This window comes from Hippocampus guttulatus, chromosome 7 (assembly GCF_054856545.1).
Source record: "Hippocampus guttulatus isolate MCC_2025c chromosome 7, RoL_Hgut_1.0, whole genome shotgun sequence".
NCBI classification, from domain to species: Eukaryota; Metazoa; Chordata; class Actinopteri; order Syngnathiformes; family Syngnathidae; genus Hippocampus; species Hippocampus guttulatus.
The window spans coordinates 3,633,903-3,648,782 of record NC_141267.1 but is presented as its reverse complement, the minus strand read 5'-3'; the positions used below and the strand labels follow the sequence as shown (position 1 = coordinate 3,648,782).

At 41.3% G+C, this 14,880-nt stretch overlaps 1 protein-coding gene across 1 annotated transcript in view; it reads left to right on the top strand.

Moving 5' to 3' along the window:
• The first annotated feature begins 4,456 nt into the window (after nucleotides 1–4,456).
• lrrc7 (leucine rich repeat containing 7) overlaps nucleotides 4,457–14,880 on the top strand; it is a 125,881-nt gene continuing 115,457 nt past the window's right edge. Inside the window, exon 1 of the mRNA XM_086114906.1 lies at nucleotides 4,457–5,262. Within this exon, the coding sequence (XP_085971032.1) occupies nucleotides 5,238–5,262 (25 nt within the window). The 5' untranslated portion in view covers nucleotides 4,457–5,237. The remainder of the gene's footprint in view (nucleotides 5,263–14,880) is intronic.

The window sequence follows — 14,880 nt, the reverse complement described above, 5'->3', positions numbered from 1 at the left end:
ACTTTGCAGATTCACAGACGATGTCAGTAGTCCCCCGAGCACTCTCTCCCGCCCGCTATTGGGCTTATGTTGACGTATAGGTCAGATGTGTGCGGATGAGCATTCATAGTGCAGACGCATTGCATTCATCCATCCATCCATCCATTATTTAATCCACGAGGGCCATGGGCGTGCTCGAGCCTATCCCAGTTTACATCGGGCAATAGGAGAGGTGCACTTTGAACTAGTCTCGAGCCAATTGCAGGCTGTTTTATATTCACATACAAAAGAGGCCCAGGTTGGATTTGAAAAAAATTGAAATTGTCCTGTTCACACTGCATGAAAAGTCGCATATGTGCTGCATGTCATATGTAAGCATATTTGACAATAATGATGACCATGACCTTGACCTTGATATGGGCAAAAAATAAAATAAAATAGGAATTGAGCTACGGTGTGAAGCTATCCTATTTTTTGTCTTCGCCAAGGGGTGAATCATAGTGCAATATGTACAGCTTTGTAAATTGCAAATCTGTTGGTGTTAATTCAACATCAAAGGCTGTTAGTTTTAACACCAGCAAAGTGTTGATATGCATCCACACTATCCATTGTTAGTTACTAAAGTGTGAAATTCAACTCCCAATTGTGTGTTCAAGAAACAAAGTGTAGTGCTGACAGCGCGGCAAAAATGAGACTATTGCACGTTTATATAAACACGAATGAGTGTTCATGCCAAAACTATACAGTGCAGGGAAAATATCCCATGCCTCACTCCCTTCAATAAAACACATTTGTTTTCTTTCATTTAATCCATTTCAGCCACTCTTACAAAAACAACAGTAGGGCAACAGTGTATCTTCTTTCATCCTTTTCATGTGAAAACTGCCCATCATGTCAATAAAAAAATCAGGTTAGAGACATCAATGACAGTAAAGAAATCCTCCCCAATTCCACGGTCAAAAGTAATGCCTTATCGTCATGAAGGTGTTTACAATTTTCCTGAAAGTAGGAAATCATTTTCACTACCCACATATAAAAGCATTCCATTATGGTGTTGAGTTCCATAGTTTTTCACTGTAGATATTGCATATTTGGAAAAACACTTGCACCTGGTCTAGATAGTGTGGCACCTCCCTGTACGGTGCCTTAATTTTGACCCTTTGACAACTGGGTGGTTGGCCAAACATTTCACACTCAATGGACATACATTCATCGCCTGGTAGCTGTTCAGATGTTGAGTGGTCTTGCAGTCTTTCTGGGCAACCTTCATAATCCCATGGCAGCAAAAGAGACAGATGAATATGGACACAAAACAATTCCTATTACATACTCAAGTCCATTTCCTGTGGGCCTAAATGACCAAATGGGAAAACTCTCTCGATTTTTTTTGAAACTCAATACATCACGTTGGCGATGCCTTGTCTTCCAGAATGTGTGGGAAGAATGAGACAATTCCACAGACATAGATACTGCAGGTATTAAGTTTTCCCCACAAATACTTCAATTAGATTGAATTCCATTTTATTTACGCGTTACATTTTGGAGAATAGCCTTATTGCGGACTCATTTCTGGATGGTGGGGAGAGGGCGGTATGGACGCGTATTCTCCCAAAAGAACTTGAGGGAACAAATTTGTTCAATGACATCACAAAATTGTTAATCAGCTTCTCACTCTGCAAATGTACGGTAGTCCACTGTTTCAGGTCAGTGAGATGACAAGAAAAAAAACGAGAGGCAAAAATTCTACATCCTACATACATACGCCATTGTTGGTGTATCAAAAATACTGTTTATTTCCACACGCACACAAACGTGCACACCAAAAAAGAAAGTAGCAAGCCCTGTAGCAGGTCCGCTTGGGCACACATAAACTGTAGAATCATGTGCACTTCACCTCACAAAATGAGTCATGTAGACCAGGAAACTAGAGAGACCGCAATATGCAACCTTCTCCAACCAAGCCTGGCCACTAACTGGCGGGAAACTAGGGCGGCAACTTCTACAGCCGATGACATCACTTGCTGGTGACACATGTAAACCAAGGACCCATATTCCTTATGCAGTGGTACCTCTACTTACGAAATTAATTGGTTCTGGAAGAAACTTCTTAGCTCGAAAATTTTCGAAGTAAAGATGTGTTTTCCATGTAAATGCCCTAATCTGTTCCAAGCCCCCCAGAATTCAGACATTGTTTTCTAAAGCATAAAAATGCATCAAAAAATTTAACAAATACATGTTACAATTAGATTACTACACAATAATTGAGAGTTGTGCATAATATAAAAAACAAACAAGAGAGTAAAGGATAAAAATGATGGTCATTTTTTAACTTTTAACTGCGTCCTCATCATTTTTTGCCCTCTTTAGTTCATGTTCTCTCTCAGAAGTGTTTTTTTCCCCCTGGCGTTTTGTAAAAAACTGATCCAAGGACGTTTGCATTTGTCTGCTTTAAACAATCCTTCGAAAATGTCCAAGGCAAACAGGCGTTTCGTAATTTGAAAATTTTGTATAAAGAGACGTTCGTAAGTAGAGGTACCACTGTATTTGTTAAAGTAGCATGAGTTGAATTCAGAATCAGAATCAGAATCATCTTTATTGGCGAAGTATGTAGAAGACACAAGGAATTTCTCTCCGGTAGTACAGGCTGCACTCATATCATCACAAACAACGACATGACAAATAAGTATGGAAGGACATTCCGTAATGTGTACCGTTGTGTGGTGGTACCACCCAATGACAGCTGTGAGTTAATGTGCAAAGTTTCAAGCAGAGCGAAAGTAATCAGTGGTAGAATACAATACTATAACAGTTGTACAGTTGGTGCAGAAAATCATTGCACCATCTTAAAGTGACCAGTAGCAGTATTTGTGGTACAACAAGTGTGCAATTACGCAGATGTCCTTGAGGACTTTCAAGTGTCTGGTGCTGTGGTATATAGATCAGTGACAAGGGTTCAAGTAAATACAGAGCTGGAGCTACAATGATTATAGCGGTAATGCTGTTCCACAAGGTTGTGCAAAATTGCAAAGAGCCACTATGCAGGTAGATTTGGGTTACTGTTTAGGGACTTAATGGGTAGAGGGAAGAAGCTGTTTAAGTGTCTTCTGGATTTGGTGTGCATGGATCGGTCGCGCTTGCCTGAGGGGAGTAGCTGGAAAAGGTGGTGGGCAGGGTGCGCGGGGTCCAATAGGATTTTCCATGCCCTTGTCTTGGTTCTTGCGGTGTGCAAATCCTCAAGAGTGGGTAGGGCGGTGCCAATGATTTTTTTCCGGTGTCCTAACTGTCCGTTGCAGTCGGATTTTGTCCTTTTTTGGGGCGGCCCCAAAACAAACTGTGATGGAAGAACACAGGATTGATTTGATGACTGCTGTGTAGAACTGACGTTGCACCTCCTGTGGCAGGCCATGCTTCCTCAGCAGCCTCAGGAAGTACAATGTTACTCATCCTCAGAATGTTACAAATTGTTTTGTTGTTTATTGAACATAAAACATATACAGTAATAATTTGACAGAAAATAAGGTAGATAAAATAGTAAAAAGAAAGAAATCAGTCTTCATTCAACACAGTTATTATGTTCAAGGGAGTAGGAAGAAGTAAAAAACTTATCTAGTCCTACCCCGTTATGTGTTTATATCTAATAAATCATTTTTATATCAATCAGAAAAGAAAAAAGTAAGAAGAAAGAAGTCTCCATTAAAGCTCATACTTCACCCTTAACCGTGATATTTTTACAACTTTTGGTTTGTATCGGGATTGTATACATCCACACCCTGGCACTCTTGTGTCAATTTTCTCTTGTATTCATAATGGATATTTCAATACCTTTCTCTATTTATCAACTTAGTTCTGATTTATCATTATATTTAATGTTTAGAATTTATCATTTTAACTCTGATTGATGTAGGTTGTTTGTACTATTTTTTTGAATTTGTTTTTGCAAATGCATCAATATTTCCCCTTTTGTTCACGTTACTTTCTCAATATTTTACACCACATTGTAGTTGAATGCGTCACGTCCAGTCTCTTGTCATAAGTAGGAGGGCAACTGTCTTCCTCTTGGTTAATAAAATGAATTGAAGGACGACGGAGGACATGTCACACTATGCGGCAAGACAAATAAAAATTCTGACACGCCAGACTTTCGTCATCAAGGCCATGAAGCATCACAAATGCTTTATGACCATTTGTTGAGTATGTCACACTACATGGTTGAGGATCCGTCAATACAACTCATAATTGGCGACGTGACATGATGTTAGTCTGTGCGAGACGTCTGTCAGCTCAAAACCGGGCTACACTCGTGTAGCCTGATGTCTTAGATTGAATGGAGTCTGCTGCGTTACTCACCAGTCCAAGCCCCCCCCCCCCCCCCCAAAAAAAAATCACGTGCAGCTCGTCACTCTCGTTGGGTACATCTTCAACCACATGTTAAAAACTGCGTAAATGAACCCAAGTGGTGGCCGGTGTAGCCCATGTGACCACCTGACGTCACACGAAATACAACTATTATCCAATCCATTTTAAACAATATGACGTAGATACCAAGTTATGAGGCATTTTTGACATAAAATACCAGGATGTGAAAGTTATGCTCACCTTAGGAAATTTGATTCCAACTTGTAGCCAAGACCGGAAAAGATGGATTCTTTTTTTTCTGCGATGCCCCCACCCCTGCCCGCCTCGCTCTCTCTCTGGCGCACACGCGGTGCACGCTCACGCTCGAACATACCTTCCACGTCCTCGTTCCATCTTCATCCATCTTCCCGCTCCCTCCTCCCCTTCCTTTCAGGGAGATAGATGGGAAGAAACGCTCCCGCTGAATGCAGCGGACTCGCGCAGAAGGACATAGCTTTTTCCCGCGCTGGGTTCCATAATATATCTCCTCCTCTTTGGCGCATCTTGAATTGTCTTTCATGGATGCACGGCAGGCACCGTGTAATCATTTATCTCCATTTAATTTACTGACCGGAGGCATCTGACTGGCGACACTGACTGGATTTAAACCACCGAACGATGCTGAAGACGAGCCGGACTGATGAGCTGATCTCCGCTTTCTGGCTACGGGGGCGTTAAAGATGCGGCTGGTGGACTGGGTCAAGGTACCTGTCTGAGAGTCACCCCAGCTTGGTTCGTCTGACTGATCCAACAAACGCGTCTCTCTACGGACCACGAGAGGGTTGTCTCCCCCCCCGCCCCCCCACCCCTGTTGTTTCTCCCTTCTTTTTCCGAGGATTGCAACCGCCACTTGCAGCCTGAGGATGGATAACTATTCTACTTTGCAATGTAAGACAAATACATTTATTGAAATGAGTTGATGATAGGCGACATTGTGAGAGATTGCATAGAATTCCGTATGTTGCACCATTTTGTTCTTTAAATTGAGCATGGGTAGGATAAGTGACATACAAGAATTATGGATAACTTACATCAATTGGTGCATAATGTATGGTCCACGAAGGGACTACTAAATAATGATGACAATAAACTACGAAATTCTCAATTTCCTTGTCCCACACCCATGATGGGCATTTGCATGTTTACGGCCCAAATTAATTCTCATGGTCATTCATTCTTTTAGCATTGCAACAGGCTGCAGAAGGAATTGGCATTGGGCAGATGTGAGAGATTGCATCTGTGTACATATCTCTTAAACACATCAAAAGGTGCACTTCACATGTTCTTTCTGAGCATCCAAAGAAGCAACCATGACTGCAGGAAGGATGCATGAAGGGGTTAAATGTCCATGTGTGTGTGTGTGTGTGTGATTCGTGTTAGTGTGGGGGTGTGATGCAATTTAATTAAACCCGTCTCAAAACGTAACCAACAAGGTTTCTACTGTGTTTTTTTTTCATGCACACATGTTAAATGGTAAATCAGTCCACCTTTTGAGTTTTTGTATTATCAGCTAATATATTTGTCTTCACTTGTTATGGAGCTTAATTGCCATTGTGTCTAATAGTTTATAGTACTCGTTCAAGTTGAATGCATCCCTCTTGTGTCCGGAGAATGGTTTGTCTCCATTGGTGCTGCAGTTTGTAGTCTGGTAACACTTCTGTTGGATTAGCTCCAGTGCTGTAACTCTCTCTGACTCGCAAGGCTCTAAAGCAACATGCGAGCAACAAAAGGCTCCTTCTATCAAAGGGAATATTTCATTACCATCTTCATTGCAACACATTTCAAAGATCCTCTGTCTACACCGCCTCATAGAAGGAGTCTATTAATACATATTTCTAGCTGGGCCTTGTTCTTGCTTCTGACAGCCTCATTTAGTATCATTTTTGAAAACTGTCCATTATTCTATTTTTGGAATGATTTATTTCTGTGGTCTTCTCTCTCAACATCTAATGTATTTTCCCACGCAGGGTAAAATGATTAGCTATCCTGTCAGATTCATCAGCCTGATTATTTTATTAAGGGAAAAAAAATGAAGAATATCTTCCAGCAGCTTTGACATTCAATTGCATTTGAGCGCTCAATTCGTCATCTAAATTGTAGGCTGATGTGCTTCATCTTTGGGCATTTGTTTAATCATACAAGGTGCTTTGTCCTTTGTCGGTCCCTTGAAATAAGACTTGCTACGAAGTAGAGGTGCCTTGATTTAACACTAAACATACTAAGATGATAATTGACTCACTGGAAATCGAGACAATTCATGATGTAAATATACCACCAACTGTGACAGCATCATAGCGATCCCATTTTGCTGACTGTAACCATATTTGTTTCACTATAGCGTCAGTCTAATTTGAGTGAGTTTAATGTAAGAAGATTTTGATGAATACATATGAAACATATTAATAGATCCAAGAGTAAACTGGCAGGCAGAGTGCAGAACAACACTGGATCAGGCTCTCTGCTCTTCCTTTTACATGATATCAGGGTCCTGCTGCTGCTGGTTGCCTAGTGACTGTATTCATGAAACTGGCTCCCATCGTCATGGTGATGGACCAAAAGAGAAAGGAGACCCAGAGACTGAAGGAGGACACACATATCAGTGCATCTGCTGTACAGTGATGCTGGATCGTGATGTTATGAAGGAGGTGGATGATGAGGAAGATGAGAATGGTGATGACGATGGTGACGATTTCTCAGCTTGTGACGATGTTGATGTTGTGTGTCAAAGTAGTGGATTAGTGTTATAAAAAAAAATAACCCAGAGAGTGAATTATATTTCAGCATAGTGCTGCAAAGACTGGCTGCTGTGTGTAATGAATCAAGTATTTGAATTGTCGCATAATGCATCTACCTCAGGCAAAAGATGCATTGTCTCTGGACAAGGGGGATTATACATGAAGGGGGTTATGTTTCTGTCTATAAATAGGATCTAAATAGCTTTTGGCTTGTACATACACATAAACAAATCCATATATCTTAGAAAATCTTTTCTCTTTCAGGAGGAGGCGTAAAGAGGGTAGAGTCAAAGACAATCTTTTCTGGTATGGTACAGCACACTCTGTACTGGAGGAAGATACACTGTGAAACTGCTCAAAACTGGCCTATTTGTAGACACTGTAGGTATTTCTTTTCCTCCACAAATACTGTAGTTTGCATGCATTTATTGTGACAGCGACAGAAATAGTCATAGATAACCTTTTCTTGACGTGGCAGGAAGTCAAGCACGGCCCTTGCTGCCAGCATGTGTCCAGTGTATAAAGTGCCTTTTATACACTGCAGAAGGACAGTTTAGGGCTTAGTTTAGGGTCACATCTGAGCCCAACCGCTCTTAGTTAGATGTTAAAAAACAATGCTTTCTTAGCTTGCTTTTAAATCTGATTGTGATGGCATGAATGTGGGTGAGACACATGAAACAGCCCGGCAGGAACCTAGCAAGGTGTTTCACACTCAGCAGTAGGCTCAGGGAGCATGCTTTTCACATGGCTGTCATCCAGTGTTACCCACAAAAAATAAAAATAACAAATGCAGCACATTCAGTTTGTGTAATATCGTTCTGATGGTCACAATATTGGACAAACTGACAAATTCCGCCATCTCGCATCAGTGAGCCATTGGAACTCAGCTAAATGTTTGGATGTTAGTGTAAGATATTTCATAGCGTGTCCTAGTGGTGAGCACATCTGCCTCATGGTTTTTGAGATTCACAGTCTGAATCTCAGGTTTATTATGCTCTGTTTGTCCTGATATTGGTTTTCCCAGTTTATTTTTGGTGAGGATCGTTTTCCAGAAACATGCACGTTAGGTTACTGTACTTCATTCAATGGCAGTTATTTACGCTCATCACAGCCCAAGAGTGGCAGGAATTTTCGAGTACCATATTTTCCGCATGAAAAGGCGCACTGGATTTTAAGGCGCACCTTCAATGAATGGTCTATTTTTTAATTTTTTTCATATATTGCACGCACTGGACTATAAGGCTCAATCTACAATACATCCACTAGACTACTACACTCCTTCCTTTCGACTCGAGAGGCGTTCATGACTGCCTTCGAAAAACGCAAAAGAATGATTACAGTACTTCAATGAAACTACGAAAATTGAAAATAATGCATAAAAACAGAAAATCAAGTGAGGAAATCACACAAAATAAATTCTGTAGGGGGGCTAGAGAATTTATTTTGTGATTTTCTGGCTTGATTTTCTGTTTTGATGCATTATTTTTAATTTTCGTAGTTTGAAGGAATCGTTAATTTACATTTTTCCGGGGCGGTCATGAACCCCTCTCGAGTCGAACGGAAGAAGAGAAGGCACAGAGACAGACAAAGACGTTGAGACTGTGAAAACCATTAATAAAGTGTGTGTTTAAAAAAAAAAAAAACACCACCACAGCTCTCCTTTTTTAAGAGCTGCAACAAAAACGTATTTAATAAAGCAGCGACACAGTTCACTGAAACAACAGCAAGTTACAGAAGAACATTGTAAGCATATCTTCAGCAAGGAGCCATTTTGGGGTCGACATATTACCGTAATGACTATACACAAGGTGCACTGGCTTTTTAAGGCGCGCGGTGAGCTTTTAAGAAAATGGAAGACCTTTTGGTGCGCCCTATAGTGCGGAAAATATGGTATTTTGGCTGAATTTTGAAAACCCACAGAATATAGTGTTAGTTTCACACGGTAGGTACAACATTAGCAAAAAAAAAAAAAAAAAATGTGATTATACATTTTTTCCAGTGTCTCGTAATCAGTAGTAGAACATAGGTATCCATCCATCCATTTTCTACCGCTTATCCGGGGTCGGGTCGCGGGGGCAGCAGCTTTAGGAGGGAAGCCCAGACTTCTCTCTTCCCAGCCACTTCTTCGAGCTCTTCCTGGCAGATCCCGAGGCGTTCCCAGGCCAGCTGGGTGACATAGTCTCTCCAGCGTGTCCTGGGTCGTCCCCGGGGTCTCCTGCCAGTGTGACATGCCCGGAACACCTCACCAGGGAGGCGTCCAGGAGGCATCCTAATTAGATGCCCGAGCCACCTCATCTGGCTCCTCTCGATGTGGAGGAGAAGCGGCTCTCCTCTGAGCCCCTCCCGGATTACCGAGCATCTCACCTTATCTCTAAGGGAGAGCCCGGACACCCTGCGGAGAAAACTCATTTCAGCCGCTTGTATCCGGGATCTCGTTCTTTCGGTCACGACCCATAGCTCGTGACCATAGATGAGGATTGGAACGTAGATCGACCGGTAAATTAAGAGCTTCGCCCTTTGGCTCAGCTCCTTCTTTACCACGACAGACCGATACAACGTCCGCATCACAGTAGACGCTGCACCGATCCGCCTGTAAATCTCTCGCTCCCTCCTGCCCTCACTCGTGAACAAGACCCCAAGATACTTAAACTCCTCCACTTGGTGCAGAATCTCCTCCCCAACCCACCCTTTTCCGACTGAGGACCATGGTTTCAGATTTGGAGGTGCTGATCTTCATCCCAACCGCTTCACACTCAGCTGCAAAACGCTCCAGTGAGAGAGAACATAGGTATGTTTTAAGATATTCAGGCGCTTTGACCAATATCTGGAGAAAAATAGCTTTTTGTGCAAACAAACAAATCACTAAAGGAAAATCCTTTCATGACATTTCTAACATCTGAACAGTGGTTTCGTTCGATTCAGCTAATTCAACATTTAGAAATGGCTTTTGATTGCAAAATAATAAACTATTTTGTGGTACAAACACTTGACTGACTGACTCCAACACACCAGGACGGCTCTGTCAGCTATTCGTGGCTGTTCATGTGATGACCTTGTCATCTTAATCTTATTCCAACATCATTGTTCCACTTTTTTTCATATATGACACACGCTCTCTACCTTGGCACGGAACGTTGTGCTTCTAATAGACAAATTGTTCTTGGCATTTAATGAGTCGAGTGAAGACTCTAAATGTCCATGGGCGCGAATGTGAGTTTTTTTGTCTTTATCTGCCCTGTGATTGGCTGTTGACCAGTCAACCAAAGGCAGCTGGGATAGGTAGTAAAGCATATGGGTATGAGGGCCAAAGAAAACGCAGCTAGTGAGGAAATCCATGGCACTGCCTTTGCAAAGATTGTTTGGACATTTTCAATTCAAATCAATATTTGTGAAAATACAATACACTTTGTCAACTCGCTTGCCAGGCAATCAGACCCTTAAGACAAACTTTGAAAAACACAACAGAAACTAGGAGTCAAGCAGAATTGTCTTTAATTTGTGCACAAGGAGAGTGAACGAGTGCAAATTTCCCCAGTGTGGGACAAATAAAGGTTATCTTATCTTAATCCATGACAATCTCCGAACAGCTCTGTAAACACTTCACTCGTCTACCCCCCTTTTATTGTTTTATGGCAGGGGTCGGCAACCCAAAATGTTGAAAGAGCCATATAGGACCAAAAAATCAAAAAACAAATATGTCTGGAGCCGCAAAAAAATAAAAGCCTTCTATAAAACTTACAATGAAGAAAACACATGCTGTATGTATGTAGGAGTCTGGACTGTCTCAGAATTGAAGTTATTCATTCCTTTGTTGTGTGTTCAGAAACGCCCCCATAGAATTTATTTTGTGATTTCCTCGCTTGATTTTTTTGTTTTGGTGCATTATTTTAGCTTTTCTTAATGTCAGTGGAGTGATCATTAATTTCCATTTTTTGGAGGCTGTTTTTGAACGCCTCTCGAGTCGAACGAGAAGAGAGAAGGCACGGAGTCGGACGTGTCTGTGTTTGTCGAGACTGTTAAAAGCATAAATAAAGTGTACGTTTTAATAAAAACAGTTGTTAAATAGTATATGGCACCACCACATTCCACGGTAAAGCAGAGAAGCACCATTAAGAAAGTAAGAAAGGGAAGATAAATTATAAATAAATTTAAAAAAAGATAAAAAGCTCCTATATTTTGTTGTTCTACTTCTTCCTTTCATAACTTTGCTGCTGTGAATTGGGAATTTCTCCATTGCGAGACTAATAAAGGTTTTCTTATCTTATCTTAAATGAGAAATGGACTGTTCCGTCTGTTTCAGCTCATCTGTCATTGACGATCAGACAGGAAGAAACGAATAGGATATGACTTGATACACGATATTATATATGATATACCTGTCTGATATGATACGATACAGTATGACATATGAACAAATGCAAATCTTCTCACAGACACCAGTTGTCAACATGAATGTGTTGAATCTAATCTGCATCTGACTGAGAGCGAATGACAAACAAAGACTTAAGTATGACTCTAGTCCTAATGTTCTGGTCAGAACTCGAGCAGCAGCATTTTGAATGCACTGCAGCTGTTTGATGTTCTCTTGAGAGAGTCCAGTCACAAAACCATTACAATAATTAAGTCTACTGGAGGTATAAGCATGGAGAAGTTTCAACTTGTCTGCTTGGAGTGTGCAAGCCTTCAATATGGATATGTTTCTCAACTGGTAAAAGGAGGCTGTTTTATTCATTGATTTGATATGAGTGTTGAATGTCAGATACGAATCAGTTGCTGACTGATTCATATCCCAAGGTTTTGGGACTTGGTCCTTGGTCTTTAAAGACGGTGAGTCTAAGTGATTACTTCCAGCAATCCTATTTTCTTTATTGTGAAAGTCAATTGTCTTTGTTTTTGTTTAATTGAAGAACAGCTCGCAGAGGCTCCAGCACCCACCCCCAGCGCCCGGCTCCATTCAGGATAAGGCGAATTGAAAATGGATGGATGCATGGAAATTCTGGTTCATTCAGTTATTCATTTGTTTTAGCCAGTGACACAATACCTTAATTGAACTGTTGTCACTTGGAGACATTTATAGATATAATTTTGTATCGTATACAAAGCCATGACACTCAATATTGGCCTTCTGAAGAATTTGATCCAAAGATAGAATCCACAGGCTGAACAAAAGGGGTCAAATGACAGACCCTTGACATGTCACGGCTATTTGATCAGATTTAAAATTTAATGGTCACAAAATAACTCCTTTCCTCCAATTAAGACCTGAACCATTTTAAGACTGTTCCATTTAATCCCACCCAAGTTTACAACCTGTCCAATCACATAGCATGATCGACTGTATCAAACACTGCACTGAGATCCAATCAGAGCAGAACAGACATCTATCCTGGATCAGTGTTCAATCATATATCATGGAGTACTTAAGAAGAGCTGTCTCTCGACTGATGAGGTCGGAAACCTGATTCATATTCATCAAAAAGTTCATTTGAGTTCAAGATTTCAAAATCATTGTGTTAGTAGTGATCCTCCAAGGTGTTTTAGGTTGGCGTCAGCTTGTTTTAGACCAGGGGCGCCCATTACGTCGATCCTGATCGACCGGTCGATCTAGGACTGGTCCCAAGTAGATCCGAAAGGTGTTGAGGAGAAAAAACAAAACAAAAAAAAACATTTGTGTGTCTTTGTACATGTTAGTAATATATATTTTTAGTGTTAATGTACACCGCACCCTAATTATCCAATCAGTCTCATTTTCACAAAACAATATTTAAAAAATAAAATACAATAAAGCAGGTAAATCTTTAACCTATGGTGGCGCGTGACCTACATCAACGGAAGTTGTTAGCGCTCAGCAGTCTGCAATTGCAGCTTGTGATCAGAGCTGTTGTGCTATATCTTTTATCGTCATTACAGTGATCCCTTGCTATTTATCGCGGCTTCGGTGCATCGCGGATTTTTTCATTCATAAAAAAATATATATACTGTATATATATACAGTATATACAGGTATATATATATATATATATATTTATTTATTTTTGAAGTCCGCAAAAATTTGTGCTAAGTGTTGTTTACTATGCGTGCTAGTGTGTGCACACTGCTCAAGCGCGGAAGGTCCACGTGGGGCACGCATTGGCCACGCAGGTGAGTGTATGTGTGTTGCTGAGAGAAAGAGAGAGACAGAGAGAGGAGGCTTATAAGAACAAAAGCAGGTCTCTTTCATCCTTAATTGTCTTAATTGACTAATCATAAACACGTCTGATACACAAGCTGGATCGCTGGCCTTTGTGTGTGGGGGGGAGCGAGAGAGATAGAGAGAGAGACACATAAGAACAAAAGCAGGTCTCTCCATCCTCAATTGTCTGAACAACCTTAATTGACTAATCATAAACACGTCTGCTGCACTCGGTGGGATCGCTTGTCTGTGTGTGTGTGTGTGTGTGTGTGCGCGCGCGCGCGCTCTGCTCAAGTGCAAAGGCCCACGTGGGGCTTTTTTTTATATATATACAGTATACATACCTGTCAACTCATACGGTTTAGCCATAGTTCATACGGATTTTGTGGTGAATCTTACGTATATGGCCGTATCGCACAAATCATACGGATTCTGAAAATTTCCGTTTTTTGTTCCCCCCCACGATAAACGATTTTTGTTTATCGCGGATGGCGATAAACGAGGGATTACAGTATTCTCATTCAGAGTTTGCTTCGTGTACAATTCACCAAGGGCACGGGCAAAGAATAGGAATGTAGAGGGCCTAGAGAAGCACTTTAAAACGGTACGTGTGAGCTACGATAGTCAACAGGCTGCAAAAGAGCATCGCTTGCTTCCGTGTCAGGCTTCTCATCATGGCGTGCGTGCGCGCGTATGTGTGTGTGTGCGTGCGTGCGCAGTAAGGAGTGATTCGGGAGGTTGGCTGATTGAAAAGTCGATCTTCAGTCCAAAACGTTTGGGCACCCGTGTTTTAGACTATGTTCACACTGCAGCTCAATTCAGATTCTTTTGCCCAAATGCAAAACACATTTGATTTTTTCATGCAGTGTGAACTGTACAATTCCGGAAGGAGTGACAGTATCGAGGAAAGCTGAATTGACAGCCCAAACTGTCACCTCGGTAAGAGAATTTCTCTTCATTCAAAATAAGGCCATTATCGGATAAAAAGAAACCTTGAACCTATTTTGATGTTACGTCATCTGAAGTAGACGTCTCCATGAACGTTGCCTCATTTCCCCAAAATATTTCCACCTTCTAAGTTTCTTCATGGAGGAAAAGGGGAGTCATTGGTGGATGGCTGTTCGTGAGTATTGGAATGGGCGGGTTCAAAGTATGGATAGGACTAAGTGTTGAGAAAATGAGGGATTAGTGTGGGTTAAATTGAATTCCAATACTGACAAGGCTCTTTATCAGTCAGTGAAACCCAGGAGCAAGTCATTCGGAGACAATGAGTTTTGTGTTGAGGTTTGAGTTAAGTCCAGTGGTGGATGACTTAGAGGTGTTTGTAGTGGTGTCGATGATTCAATTTGTGTGGTTGAAGTCATAGATTCATAAATCCGGTGATGGTAGAGGTGTGGTCTTTTGGTGGCAAAGGAAGATTATATTGCCTGTATTTTTGTAGACCGACGCACATCCACTCTGCGTATAAATGGGCATATCTTAATTTTCGCGGGGCAAGTCTAGTTTACCGCATTTGAGACTTTTACAGTCCACACTGTGCCTTTCTCGGCTTTCCAACGGACTGTGAGCAGTTTCTCTCACACATGCTCCCAGCACCTG